Source organism: Paroedura picta, chromosome 10, assembly GCF_049243985.1.
Source record: "Paroedura picta isolate Pp20150507F chromosome 10, Ppicta_v3.0, whole genome shotgun sequence".
Lineage (NCBI taxonomy): Eukaryota > Metazoa > Chordata > Lepidosauria > Squamata > Gekkonidae > Paroedura > Paroedura picta.
Window position 1 is genome coordinate 63,394,305 of NC_135378.1, and position 14,418 is coordinate 63,408,722.

General features: G+C 41.6%; 1 protein-coding gene across 1 annotated transcript in view; it reads right to left on the reverse strand.

The window, feature by feature from the left end:
- The window catches only part of MYOZ2 (myozenin 2), a 34,420-nt gene continuing 20,002 nt past the window's right edge, over positions 1 to 14,418 (reverse strand). The window contains exons 5-6 of the mRNA XM_077300450.1: positions 13,825 to 14,008; positions 1 to 4,241 (exon numbers count right to left, since the gene is read on the reverse strand). Coding sequence (XP_077156565.1) covers positions 4,007 to 4,241; positions 13,825 to 14,008 — 419 coding nt within the window. The 3' untranslated portion in view covers positions 1 to 4,006. The remainder of the gene's footprint in view (positions 4,242 to 13,824; positions 14,009 to 14,418) is intronic.

Below are 14,418 nucleotides of genomic sequence, written 5' to 3' on the forward strand. Positions count from 1 at the left end.
CAGAGAACAATGTTGATTTATTTTCAGAGTCACAAATCACTGTTTAACAGAAAAGTTAAACGGAGATAGTTGGGACAGCAGAAAATTACATATGTAGTAAGAAAATGTACAGTCACCCTCTGTACTGGAAAGTTGTACAATATCAACATATCACATTTATAGCGCAGTGTTATACCCATCTGAGTCAGTGGGCTCATGGGGTTATAAGTCTGTTTATGACTGCCCTGCAATAGGCTAACATATACTATGAACCAACCCTTTCATCCACCTGTTGTAAAAATATTACCGTGAATTAAGAACACTTATAATTCTTTTGCTTTTCATTCTGTTATTTAAAGAAGATAATATTTTATACAAATAGAACCCATTCCCAAGATTCTCTTGCATCTATTTCCAGGGACTTTATTGATACTTGCAGAGGTACATCATCAACAGAAATAAGATCCCGCCGCTAGTTTGTGTGTGATGTTAGCAAATGTGCATATACATTATCCTGACAAAGGGAGCCTTTTAAACATATAGAATATTCCCTCCAATATATTTTACCTATTGTAATCTTGCTTTTGTCATAAAAATGTCTTCTTCCTTTTGACCAATCTAGATCCAAGCATGTGTACCCCAGAAATAACTCCAATGAGATCAGTATGCACAGGCAGTGGTCCCCAACCCCCGGTCCGGGGACTGGGACCGGTCCATGGACCAGTCGGTACTGGGCCACGGCTCCTTCTCGGCTGATGCCTTGGTGGCTGCCCTGCCACTCTGCCGCTGGCTCACCCTTGGCGCTCTCTAGTGGCCGCCATGGCTGGGGCTCCCCTTGGCATGGCACTGTGCAGCTGCTGCTGGCAGCGCCCCCCAGCGGGCGGTGGGAAGTCGGGCACCGGCGGGAAAGTAAGTGGAGCAGGGGCTCAGGCGGCAGCGACGTCCCTCAGCAAAAGACTACCCCCCCGGGCCTCAGTAACATTGTCAAGTGTTGACTGGTCCCCGGTGATAAAAAGGTTGGGGACCACTGTGCACAGGAATGCAGCTCCAGTTTTTTCTACAAAGTTCCTCCTCTATTGCTACAGTCTTTCTGCATGTATGTTTGGGAGTAACTTCTGAGTAAATATGGCAGGACCAGGCTTCATATAGTGGATTACATCCAGCCATTCCTGTTAGCAAAGTTTGAAGCATCCCTCCTTCCAGAACTGTACATGGTATTCCATATGAGGCTGCACCACAGATCTATACAGAGACTTTATAATAATGGTTATCTTATTTTCAATTCCTTTCCTAATAATCCTCAACCTTCTTCACTGCTGCAGCATACTGACTTGCCAGACAGTTTCATTGCGTTAGACTTTTCTATTCCAGTGTGCATCAACTTATACTTAACAACATTGAACTTCATCTGCCACATCGTCGCCCACTCATCCAATTTGTGGAGATGCTCCTGGAGCTCTTCACAGTCATCCTTGGTTAGCATCATCATCCTGAATAATTGTGAGAATTCAGCTGGTTGCTCCCAATAAGTAGATCTAGGTGAAGAAAATCTCCTTATCAATGACACAATGATGCTAACATCTATATACCTTTGCTATGACTAAATACCTAGGAACCATTGCCTTTTCTTAATTTCTAGCCCCCAAAGCTCCCCCCACCTACCCATTTAGGTACGGAACTCTCCAGACAACATCCTCTGTAGCCAGGCCTAGAAGCCTGAAGGTCAGAGAGAGAGAACCCATTCCCACGCATCAAACAATTTTACAGCCAGAATTTCTGATGCAAACTGTACTACCATAAACCAGCTACATTAACATGCAATGCAATTAATTATACAGAATAAAAGGCAGGCAAAAAAGCAAATGGCAAAAGCTGGAATACATGGTTTTGACAACAATTTTCTGTCATCTACAAACTTGGCCACTACACTGCTCACCTAGTTCCAGATCATTTGTCAATAAACTGTACCATTCATAGAATCATAGAGTTGGAAGGGTTCTCCAGGGTAATTTAGTCCAACCCCCTGCGCAATGAGGGTTCAATCCCCAGTATTGATCCTTGTGGGACCCAACTGCTTACTTCCTTCCATTGTGAGAACTGTTAACTCCTATTCTTTGCCTTCTCTCATGTAACCACTTTTTGATCCATAAGCGAAACTATTCACAATGGGACTTAATTCTTAGTTAAACATGCATAGGAATGAAAAACGCTGCTATGATCCACTGTAGTGAATAAACTTTTCTCCTGAAAATGTGGACACAGGTAAAAATTACAGGGTGAGGGATGAAATAAAGATTGTTCAAGACAAGAATGGGATCTAGGATGACTGTGGAATAAAACACTAAGCAATATGGTCTATGCTCAGAGTTAATGCCAGAGCCAGTAAATCAGTCCATTAAAGCAGGGGTAGTCAACCTGTGGTCCTCCAGATGTTCATGGACTACAATTCCCATAAGCCCTGACAGCAAACGCTGGCAGGGGCTCATGGGAATTGTAGTCCATGAACATCTGGAGGACCACAGGTTGACTACCCCTGCCTTAAAGGCCAAAGAATTATAGCAAGTGCAGAAATGGAAAAGGGAGAATAGGAGTCAAGGCAGGAATGGGATGGGGGCAAACTCATGGTAGAAACATTTAAAAGAAAGCAGGGCAGACCTTGACTACCTTACCTCATGGAAACAAAAGCAAGGTACCAATCTGATGAAAGGAAACAGGAGTCATACACAGTAATAGCAGCCATGAGACACTGTTGTTGCTATTCTAATTAAGTCAGTTCACTGTTGTAGATATGTCACAGTATGATAATAGTATCCATATAAGCAAAACTGGTTTTGAAAAAGTGGGTCATTGCAATTTGCTCAATTGCTGGCATATTGCAATGATGTAATGTTTTATAACATTTGTAAAGTGCTTGCCAATATAGGAGTCACTTGTGGACAATACAGTGGATCTCAGCCATATGCAGATCAGCTCAGTAATGGATACAGCTCTGCAAGCAGCATTTTATGGGCACCTGTGACTTCCAGGGCTTGCAAGGGCTTTCAGTATGTGCATTGGTGTGACAATGAATGAGACTGTGTGTGCTTTTTCAAAACTGGTTCAAGGTGCAGAAATAAAAGTCATTGCACCTGCTAACATACTTTCAGCACTTACCTAATAAAATATAAGTATGCCTATTAAAATGCAAACAACTTAAACTGTATAAGGAAACACAGCATGCAAAAGCTACATAGTTTCTGGATTCATACCAACTTTAAAAGATTCAGTTGCAAAGAATGTTGCTGTCTGAGCAGGAAATATGGATCTCTCTTCTTGCCTTTGAGCTATATTCTCTCAGACTTCCTTGCTGTAATTGGGTTGATTTTTTGCACCATGCACCACAACATTTTCCCCAGTTTTATATTGTCAGCATGCTTTATGTGTTGACTGTAAGCAAAAAACCCCAATTTTTTCTATGTCTCTTGAGACTCGAGATAATTTCTCAAACACAACGCATGCTTTGTTCTATTTGTTTTCATTCTGTTATACTCTTGTTTATATGACATTCTATCTGCAATAAATTGGTTTCTCACAAACTGCATAGGATGCCATTTCCCCCCCAAGTAGAATCAACAATCAAAGCTTTAATTACTTTCAGGTAGCATCTCTGTTAGATACCGTAGTCTGCCTAAACTACCGTAGTCTGCCTAAACTACCGTAGTCTGCCTAAATTAGTGTACATTAATGCTGGAATAGTTTTTATTATCACTTCTCAGTATGAAAACAAAACAATGAAAACTCAAGTCAAAGCTTTCATTTTAATAAACAGAACCAGTGAAGGGGCATTAGAAAGTACGGATGCAAAAACTAGCTTTTAGAATAATGACCAAGGTATTTTATTTGTGATAAATGTGTAAAGAAATCGAAGTCCAGAAAAGTTACAATGTTGGATGTTATTAGAGAAAGTGTTGGAAACAGCCTATGTTTTTTAAAGAATCAGAATACCACTACACAGATTCTGAAATGGGATCCACACACCACTTTCCCTTCACAGGTCTTCTGTTTCTGGAACTCCATTGGCCTCTGTAGGTTGAATAGTTATCATTATGGGAATATTCTCAGAGATCCATCCTTTAGGAGTCCTGTTAAAGGACCGCCTGGTAGAGAGAGGATTGGCAAGGACCATGAATCGTGGATCATTTAGCAGCAGAAAGTTGTAATCCGGTACTCTGAATTTCACCAACTTTGATGCTCTCTCAAAGCCTCCAAAAGGTATAGCGACTCTATAGATATTGGGAGAGCAAAAATAAATGAAAGTTAAAACAAATACTCTACTTTTCTCACCAATGACTGGAAAGAAAAGCTTCTAATTCCCCCCGTCACACACACACACACACACACCCCTGGAGTTTATATTGAAACACACAAATAATCTCTAGCACTTTGATCCCTGTCTCATTGTTCCTTGCAGTAACCTTGTGATGTTGAGCATTTATAATCCTCATTTTAGGACTGTAGGAATTGCAAGAGAGGAACTGTGGTTTGCACAAAGTCATATGCATTCCTCATCAAGACAGTAACAAAAGTGATCCAGTCTGGGTCATAAGAGAATAACCTCAAATCACAACTAGACCTGTTGTCTAATATTGATGCTTGAATTGAAGTCAGCAGGCTCCTTTAGTACCAATAATAACATTATAGAAGTGAAACTGCCCAAACTTATTGGTGTATGTGGAAGGGATAGAAGTACTGTCCTACCAGATACTGCATTTCAAAGTCCTTGTACTAGAAGTCCAGCTAGAATCCCATGAGACTCATTAACGTTGACATTATTGGAAGGTTAATTGTTACTTTTTTCCTTTAGACTGTATGTCTGGTAAATAAATTATGCTGCTCAGGGTGTATATGTGCATTGTAAACTATACATATACACAGTTTTTAAAAAAAAAAACAGTGTTGGCTGTCTACCTTGGAAGTTTGCTGGTTGACCTTGGGTCAGTCATACCCTCTCAGTCTAAATCATCTCAAAAGGCTGCTCAAGATGAAGAGAATGATATAAGCCTCTATAAATGAAGAAAATAAATAAATACATCCTTGGCATCTCTAGCTAAATGGTTCAGTTAGCAGGTCTGAGAAGGACCTCAAAGAGCTGTTGTGGATCAAAATAGACAATATAGATCTAGATGAACCAATTACTTGTTTCAGCAAAAGATGTTTTCATATGCAAATTCTATTTTATAACATTATTATTGCAGCTTTTCTTTGACATTGCTAAAAATACTTGTATGTGCTGTCTGGCTCAGAGTAACTTTCTAATAGGCTGAACTATGCCCTGGTACTGCAGACAAAGATTTAGCAGGTTTCTATAAAGCTAACTGAATACAGTGCAATTAGACCAAATGCTAAGAATGTATGAATGCTAGACAGAAATGCATAGGGATCAAAATAAAAAGTACAGTAATTAACTAGTAAAGGGAATGTGTGTGGCAAGAGTAAATTTTCTGAAGCAATCGTTTGGATGATGTCAGGGAGCTGTAATGCCCTATATTTCATGAAACCTAAACATGTAATTTGACTTCTGACTCACTGTGTGCAAACAAAATCCACAGAAAGAAAAAAAAAGATCCCTGATGCTCATTGAATGTGGTAGGGAAGTTCAGGTTACTTTACACAGTGGGAAATTAACGCAACCTTGGGTTCTTTTGCCCATTTTGTAACTTGTGGAAGCAGCTGATCTTCCACAGCCAGGGCAGTTACATAGTGGGGAATAGGTTAAGCACAGACAGGCTGGATTGCAACCATTTCCCCCCAATGAAATACAGCTGAGATCATACATCACAGTTCTCTCCTGGATCTCAGTGTTTGGTAAACTGGTAAAGCAATTGAAATGCTGGTTATAAACAAGACCCTGGCATGTTTAAGAAGTACTTTTCAGCCTGCTTATTTAGTAAAAGTTCACACAACGTATATAACACATAAGAAAAAGAACTGTCCTGCCATTCATGATGTTTGCAGTATAGGAATAGAATGGCTGTCCTTGTGGTTCTCTGCCTATCCCAGCAGTCACCCTTTTCTTTCCTATTATTACAAAAAACATTGGGTGCCTACAGCTAGTACAAGGGAAAAAGGCTTTGATTTGTAAAGAAGAAAACAATTTTAAGGAATTAGGGCCAGGTCTGAAGCACTGAAGGAAGAATCATAGAATCATAGAGTTGGAAGGGGCCATACAGGCCATCTAGTCCAACCCCCTGCTCAACACAGGATCAGCCCTAAGCATCCTAAAGCATCCAAGAAAAGTGTGTATCCAACCTTTGCTTGAAGACTGCCCGTGAGGGGGAGCTCACCACCTCCTTAGGCAGCCTATTCCACTGCTGAACTACTCTGACTGTGAATTCCCCCCCCCCTGATATCTAGCCTATATCGTTGTAGTTTAAACTAAGGTGACCAGGTGTCCCGAAAATGGCGGGACACTGACACCTTGGGCGCAAATGTCCCGTGTCCTGCCTGAGTTCTCCCTGTATCCCACTTCCTGGCTGTGGGGAAGCGGCTCCAGCCGTGGGGTGCAGGGTTTATCTTCCCCTCGGCCCAGCGAGCATCTCAGACGTGATTGGCATGCTGGCTGGGCCAAGGAGAAACAGCTCTGGGGGTGGGGGTGGGGGTGGGGGCGGGGGCGGGGTTTCCCTCCGACAGCAAGGGAGAAGGGTTTCCCTTTCCCTCGGCCCAGCCAGCGCCGTGTCTGAGATTTAAAGATGGAACGGGTGGGTGGGGCGAGGCATCCCTGTGGCTGTCCTTCTCCTCTGCCTCAGCCCCTCTGCCCACATGCACACCAGTCTGCGCTGGCCCCTTTTTAAAGTTTAAAGTTTTTAAAGTTTAAAAAGAGGCCGCCGCAGACTGGCGTACATGCGGGGAGAGCAGCTGAGGCGGTTTAGAAGGACAGCCACAGGGACAGCTTGCTCCGCCTTGCCTTATCCCGCCCACCCATTCCACCTTAATCTGCAGTGGTGGCAGGCCACAGAGCTGGAGGAGAGCAACAGGTGGGTGAGCGGTGTGCGCACAACACCTCTTGAGTGGCCTTTGTCCCGCTTTAATGATTTTAATACTGGTCACCTTAGTTTAAACCCATTACTGTGCGTCCTTTCCTCTGCAGCCAATGGGAACAGCATCCTGCCCTCCTCCAAGTGACAACCTTTCAAATACTTAAAGAGGGCTATCATGTCCCCTCTCAACCTCCTTTTCTCCAGGCTGAGCATTCCCAAATCCCTCAACCTATCTTCATAGGGCTTGGTCCCTTGGCCCCAGATCATCTTTGTCGAAACAGCACCTACTTGTGGAGCAGAGCTGTCAGCCCCCTGTTAGGTGTTCCCTCACTTGAAGTAGGGGGGGAACTGACTTCCCTGCCCCCACAGGAGAAAAAAATAAAGGGGAAAAATATCATGTACTTACCAGAAGTTGATGCAGGAAGTGACAAAGTTAGCTTTAAGAATCACTAGAAATTCTATGGTTTCATCATAGAGTTTCCATTTATTCCTAGAGCTACATTTTTCACTTCCTAATCAACTTCTGGTAACTGCATGAGCCTTAAAAAAAATATTGCATCTCTGCAACACTCCCCTGTTCACAAGCCTCCTGCTGGTTGTCTGACAACTCTACCTTGAAGCTACAAAAAAAAAAAAAGCCTGTTACGCTTATGGCATAATTTCATGTCCGGGGAAACTGGAGGTGAAGGCAGTCCACTCTAACAATCACTGTAGAGTTTCCAGTGTTTCCTAGAGATATGTGACATCAATTCCAAGCTTTCATAGAAATGATGTCATCCTGATAGCTGCCCCCCCCCCAATGTTCCCACTCAACCCAGTCTTCTGCTAGTTGCTAGGCCTTGTGGGGCAACATTATTGTCGAGAGGAGTTTATATGAGCTAATATTCACTATTTGAGTTTACTAAACTATTTGTTGTTGTTGTTTTTAATTAATTTTATCTTCAGTTCTATGAATATTTTCTTCCTCCAGGTTAGGGTTTGAACCTAGGCAACAATGTAGTGACTACAACTGTTTCACTGTATCCTAAGCATTTAAATTTTAAAGCCTGGTGGTTTAAAAGTAAACAAACATGCACATCACCATTTGACTTGGCAGAAGTGTCATGTTGAATTTAACAAGCAAACAGATTAAATTCAGTCAACTTAGTTACTACCTGTTCTATTTAAAAGAGCCATTCAGAGCACAAAGTTGAAGGAGAGTTGGTTTTTATATCCCGCTTTTCATTACCCAAAGGAGGTTTGCAATTGCCTCCCCTTCCTCTCCCCACAACAGATACCCTGTGAATTAGATGGGGCTGAGAGAACTCTGAGAGGGATATTATGAGAGAACAGCTCTATCAGGACTGTGACTGGGCCAAGGTCACCCAGCTGGCTGCATATGGAGAAATGGCAAATCAAACCCAACTTTCCAGATTAGAAGCCACTGCTCATAACTACTACACCAAGCTGGCTCCTAACAGGGCTGGGGCGGGCGGAGGGAGACCTATTGCTTTATCAGAAACAATGTGTGGAAATCAGTTTTTTATAACATGGAGATAAATAACTTCACCTTGTAAATAACATCTTAAATACACAGGAGACTTTTTTCTCCAGTCAGCTGGCAGCCTACATAAGGGCCTTGGGTTGCCAGAAAGATAAGGCTGTTATAAAAGGGTAACTTTGAATTCAAGGCTGTGGTACTTGGAAACCTGCAGAAGATGTTTCGCAACTCGCAGGATAAGGCTCTTGCTATGTAGATCTGTAACTCAGAGCAACACCCAGCTTGTCTGGATTCCTTTATTGCTTTGAAAATAATCCATTTCAGAAAGGAAGCCTTGCTCCTCCAAGAAGGCAGAGAAGCCAAACCAGTCAAGCCTGCTGCTTTTTAGATTTAGGCATGATGCCGTGCCTCACTTCTCACCCAGTGTTCTGTTGTGGATATTTTTCCTGTCCAAAAATAAGAATGTGGAGGACAGTCCCCCCCCCCCAATTAATTCTACAATAAAAATAATGAGCAAAATTGTTTTAAAGGATCTTCATAATGTAAGTATCTCTAGATTATTCCAAAATAAAACAAAGACATAACCCTTTATGATGTCCTATTCAGATCCATTTCTCTTGCTTCTTAAAGAGAGTAACCTTCAAGGAAGGGAGGAAGGAATATTGCTAACATGACTCTTTCCCACCATTGCCAATGGAAAAAGAAAGTATCTCTCAAGTTGCCAAGCACATCAGGAATAATTGCATCTGGAAATGAACTTAACTAGCAATTCAAATATATGCAGTGAAACCCACTGGCTTAGATCCTCTGGAGTATTTATGTAGGTGGAGGGATATGCCCTCTTATAGTGTAACTTTCTTACCTCCTGTCTTAATTGACTGATTACATTTATATACCACCTCCCCTGAGGCACAGGGAGATTCACATGAAACATAGAGGAACAGGAACAGTACAGAAAAAGTAACTTTTATGATGGTCTTCCCACAGCAGCCTCAAAAGTCCCCAAGATCCCATTACTGGAGCACAGGGGACCCACAGGAACTGGAAATACTTCAAGGGATCTAAGCCCTGATTCTGTAATTATATTTCCCTTGTTCACCTCTCTATTCACTGTTAATATTTGCTGTGAATTCTGGGGAAATCCAGATGATCTGCTAACAAGGCTTTGTGGTGTGTGCCCTCACTCTCTGAAGTGAGAAAACAGGGAAAGTGCTTTTTCTGCTGTGGCTAGGGTTACCAACTGCCCAGGGAGGGCAAGGGAGTGTCTGCCCCTGCCCTCTGTTGGTCTACCTTCACTTCTGCAACCACTGGGAGGCAAACCAGGGTGGGGGAAATGCAACTGTCACTTTGACATCGTTGCGCAATGCTCTAGGAACTGATTCTGTCTCTATAAAATTTGCCACAGAATTTGTGGGAGTGAATAGAGCATCGTGGGGAGAGGTAGCAATATTTATGTTTATGGTAGCATTAAGACCATTACTATGAGGTGGAGTATAAAATATTTAATAATCAATACCATGTATTTATTTTTATTGGGGATGAGAGATACATGGTCTTCACACAGAAGGTTGCAGGTTCAGTCTCCGGTTGATCAAGTAGCCGGGGATGTGATCTCTCTCTCTCTCTCTCTCTCTCTCTCTCTCTCTCTCTCTCTCTCTCTCTCTCTCTCTCTCTCTCTCTCTCTCTCTCTCTCTCTCTCTCTCTCTCTCTCTCTCTCTCTCTCTCTCTCTCTCTCTCTCTCTCTCTGAGATTTTGGGAAATTGTTGCCAGTCAGAGGATAAAATGCTGACCTTGATAGACCAAAGGACTGAGTCAGATAGACCAAAGGACTTGATTTGCTCAAATTTACAACAGCTTCTGGCATCCAATAGGACAGAGACAAAGTCAGAATATCTTTACCCATAAACTCCTCACCATTTTTTTTTGTATTGGCCAGAGAAGCCTCCTTTGGTTTCCTTTATTCATGTGAGTTTAATCTACAGAAAAGCTTTTTGATGATGGTGCCAAATCAGTAGTCTGGGACACTATTCTAAGAGAAATCTGCCTAACTACATTATTGATTTCTTTTTGATAAATGTCATGCCGACATGGTAGAGGGCTTGTTTTAACAACAGGTTAGTGTTTCATATTTTACTGTATTTCCTTCCTTCCTTCCTTCCTTCCTTCCTTCCTTCCTTCCTTCCTTCCTTCCTTCCTTCCTTCCTTCCTTCCTTCCTTCCTTCCTTTCTTATATTTATATAAGGTCCTCCCCTGAGTCTCAGGGCGGTTTACATAAAACTTAGTGAACAGGGAACCGTACAGGTAACTTAATAGTTGTAAACAGTACAATACAGTGATGACAATAGAACAGTGTGATGGAACAGTGGAACAGTAGAAAAATGGAAAATGGTAATTTACAGTGTACTGATGGCCCTGTGGGTTGGACAAATCAGCAGTGGTTTTCGTTGGAGAAAGGCTTAGGGACCAATGGAAGGTGATTTGTTCAGGTCAACCTTAACCTTAATCAAGGTGATTTGTTCAGGTCAACCTTAAATGCCTGTCAGAAGAGCTCCCTTTTGCAGGCCCTGTGGAACTGTACAGAAATCATTTCAAGTGTTGTGGTGTCAGAGAATGTGACTCTTAGGTTTTAAAAAATAAACAAACCATATGGTAATAAACAATGTTTTCCTTCTTCTGAATCCTTTCCAGTTTGTTTTGAATATAGTCACAGCTGGACATGAACATTGTTCCAATATGGTAGTGCCTGATAACTGAAAGGAAGTTACAGCTGCATTCATTCTTTTCATCTGGACCTGTTCTATTAAAGTCTGTGGTAAAACACAGAGGGTTGCTGGCATAAAGGTTTTTTGAAATTCAAATGTAGGAGTCAGCCTTCCCATGGCTGTGATTCAGTAGCAGTTACAGTACCTCTGAAGGGTTATATCTAGAGCAGCCTTTCTCAACCAGTGTTTGAAGAAACCCTGGGGTTTCTTGATAGCCTTGAAAGGGTTTCCTAAATGGGTGGACGTTAATTAATTTATATATATAAATAGTGAAGCTACTGCAATATATGTCCCATATATGAAGCACAGAAGGCAAAACATAGCAATCTAGGCAAAGTTGGGTAAGATATACAGTTCATTACTTATTTGTTTAGAGCATTTGCAATCCCCAAAATGCCTTCTGCAGCTTGCTTTCTGTAGCTTTTCTACTTCTTCATCAGACACATTGGCCATCAAGCATATTAGCCATTAATGCCCCAGGGAAAAGTCTTGGTAGACTGATAGCCCACCGCAGCCTCAAAAGAGGCTAGTAGCTAGGGATGCCATTGGGCATCCCTGGGAGCTTTGGGGATGTGGCAATGGTTAGAAATAACATCTGGTGATGTATGACATCACATATGCTTAAAACTCCAGATGTGACTTCAGTTTGTTAATCTATGCACTGGTCATCTCTGGAAACCCCATGGTATGTACAATGGAATTTCCTGGCATGGCCAGAGCATCTCCTGACACATTTATATCACATCTGTTGTTTTTTTTTTTTGAGTGGCTGTGAAATCAATCTTTGCTGATGTCATTTCCATCCTCAGGCCTTTATCCTGCCTCTCCAAGGATCAAGAGTGGAAAAGAGGCCTCTTGCTACAAGCTTGTAGATTAGTTATAGTAATCTGCTCACCAAATCAGCCTGTGGCAGGCCTCTAGCTCAGGGGTAGTCAACCTGTGGTCCTCCAGATGTTCATGGACTACAATTCCCATGAGCCCCTGCCAGCATTTGCTGGCAGGGGCTCATGGGAATTGTAGTCCATGAACATCTGGAGGACCACAGGTTGACTACCCCTGCTCTAGCTGACTGCAACAATTCTCTGTATATTTGCTAATTTATACATTCAAGTTCTGTTTCTTCTTAGTTTCTAGAATGGCAAGTGCTGTGAACATCAGCATTCTTTGTTGGTGTGAAGTGCCTGCTTCCTGTTTTCTGTCGCTATGGCTTTCTACCTTTCTGAGTTTCTCAAAGGATGTTTTGTGTTGTGTCAGTCACTTGGAATTAAATACGAGTCACTCCTTTTTTCAAAGTGTCTCACTGACTAAATGAAATTACTGTATCTACTATGAATAAGTCGGAGGCACAGCCTGGATATTTTGTAAAATGTTCCCAAAATAGTTCCAGTCAATGTCAACATGTCCTGAGGTTCTGCAAGAAGCCAGAGTATGCCGTTTAACAAGTAAACATTTTCTTTTTTTATTTATCTTCCTGGTGCTGCCGTACACTGTTCTTTGTTCGTGATGCCAAGATTTTTTTTGTTAGACTTATACCTGGGGGGAGAGGGGGGGCTGGTTCAGGAAGGTGCAAAGCAAAACATTTTTTTAAAGTTACAAATTAGTACACAAAATTCACCAAAATGCTGTCTAATGATCTCCTAAGATGTGTGGGCAATGGTGGTGCTTAGACTGAGATCAGATCCTAAATCACAAATTGTTTTATATTAAACATTTATAAACCATAAAAATAGCTATGATGCCTACACGTATTAGGAAGGATATATATTATATTATTTGCTATCTTACCTAATTTCATGCCCATCAGTGTAACTCGCAGGCAAATATACGGCTGTTTCCATGATTATGCATACGTCCATAATGGCTGGGAAAGTTTTAGACAGATAATAACACTTACAGACCAACAGCCCTGTTTAAAAGCAGACTCGTTGCATTCTGTTTAAATGTTCCTTTTAATCACCAGGATCTGACAAGAAGAATTCACAAGCTTGCAGGAAAAGCCAGCTCTGCTTAACATTGATTAGCAGATACCTGGAATGTCATGAGAAACCTCCAGAATTGTTCATTATTCAAAATTAATAAAGTGAAGGATAATCAATGAAGTGAACATGTATGAGCTTCTCTTAAAAATAAAAAGGCCAATGGCTTACCCAAAGCATGGAGGAAGAGTCATGATGGCCATACTTTGTTATATTGGCCCATGTACATGTTTTACAAATTGGTAACCAGAAAGGTTATATCTATTTTCACCCTTAACGTGAATCAGGATATATACAGCAACTGTTGCAGCATATTTATGATTGTAGAGATTGAAAAAATTATGATTGTGAAAAATCATTAATGGATATCTTGTGTATAGTTCAATTCATACCAACTGCCCTTATGCAATGATAGTATCACTCATGTGTTGCAGGATTCCTGGGGGATCAGAGCATTCTGCCCATTCTAGGGGCCAAAATGATACGAGACACTGAGAACACCATGAGCAGATCCTCTCAGCATTGTAAAAAATCCATCTACACAGTGCACACATGTATTGACAGCATGCTGGTACTTCCACACACTTATAACCCCGCCCCCTCAGAATTACCTGTTAAAGCTCTTATAGTTGATCAGTTCTGTCTTAGCTCCTGGCTTAAAGAGTTTAGGGTATAAAGCCTCCAACAGCTCTGGGTCATTGCTGATAGCTTCGATCCAAGGGGATTGATAGTACTTTGGCACAGCTGTAGTGTTGAACCTCTCAGGAGGAATTGTCTGCAGTGGTCCAGAATATCCTTTGGGGAGATAATTAGAATACCACGTATGGATTTTATAGTACTTGCAAATGCAACATATGGAAAGAACTGTATGGCCCCAATAGTATCCGAATGCCTGCACAAAACTTTCCATTGTCAAATTGCTTCCTCTTACCATTTCCCTATGTTGTGCATCTGCAAACATGAGTTATGTTTTTATGTGAGCATAATATTTCCCATTATTACTGTTTTCATGTATTTATAATGTTTCCCATTAGTACTGTCTCGCAACCAACTTGAGAGGAGTGCGGCAGAGATTGTTGTATTCCAGGAGGGGTGTGGCATCTCCAGAGCAATGAGTTTATTTCTGTTGTGACCTATTACTATTATTTATTAAATTTATATATCCCCCTCCCATTGCTGGCTCCGGACCTGGAAGTGAATTCATT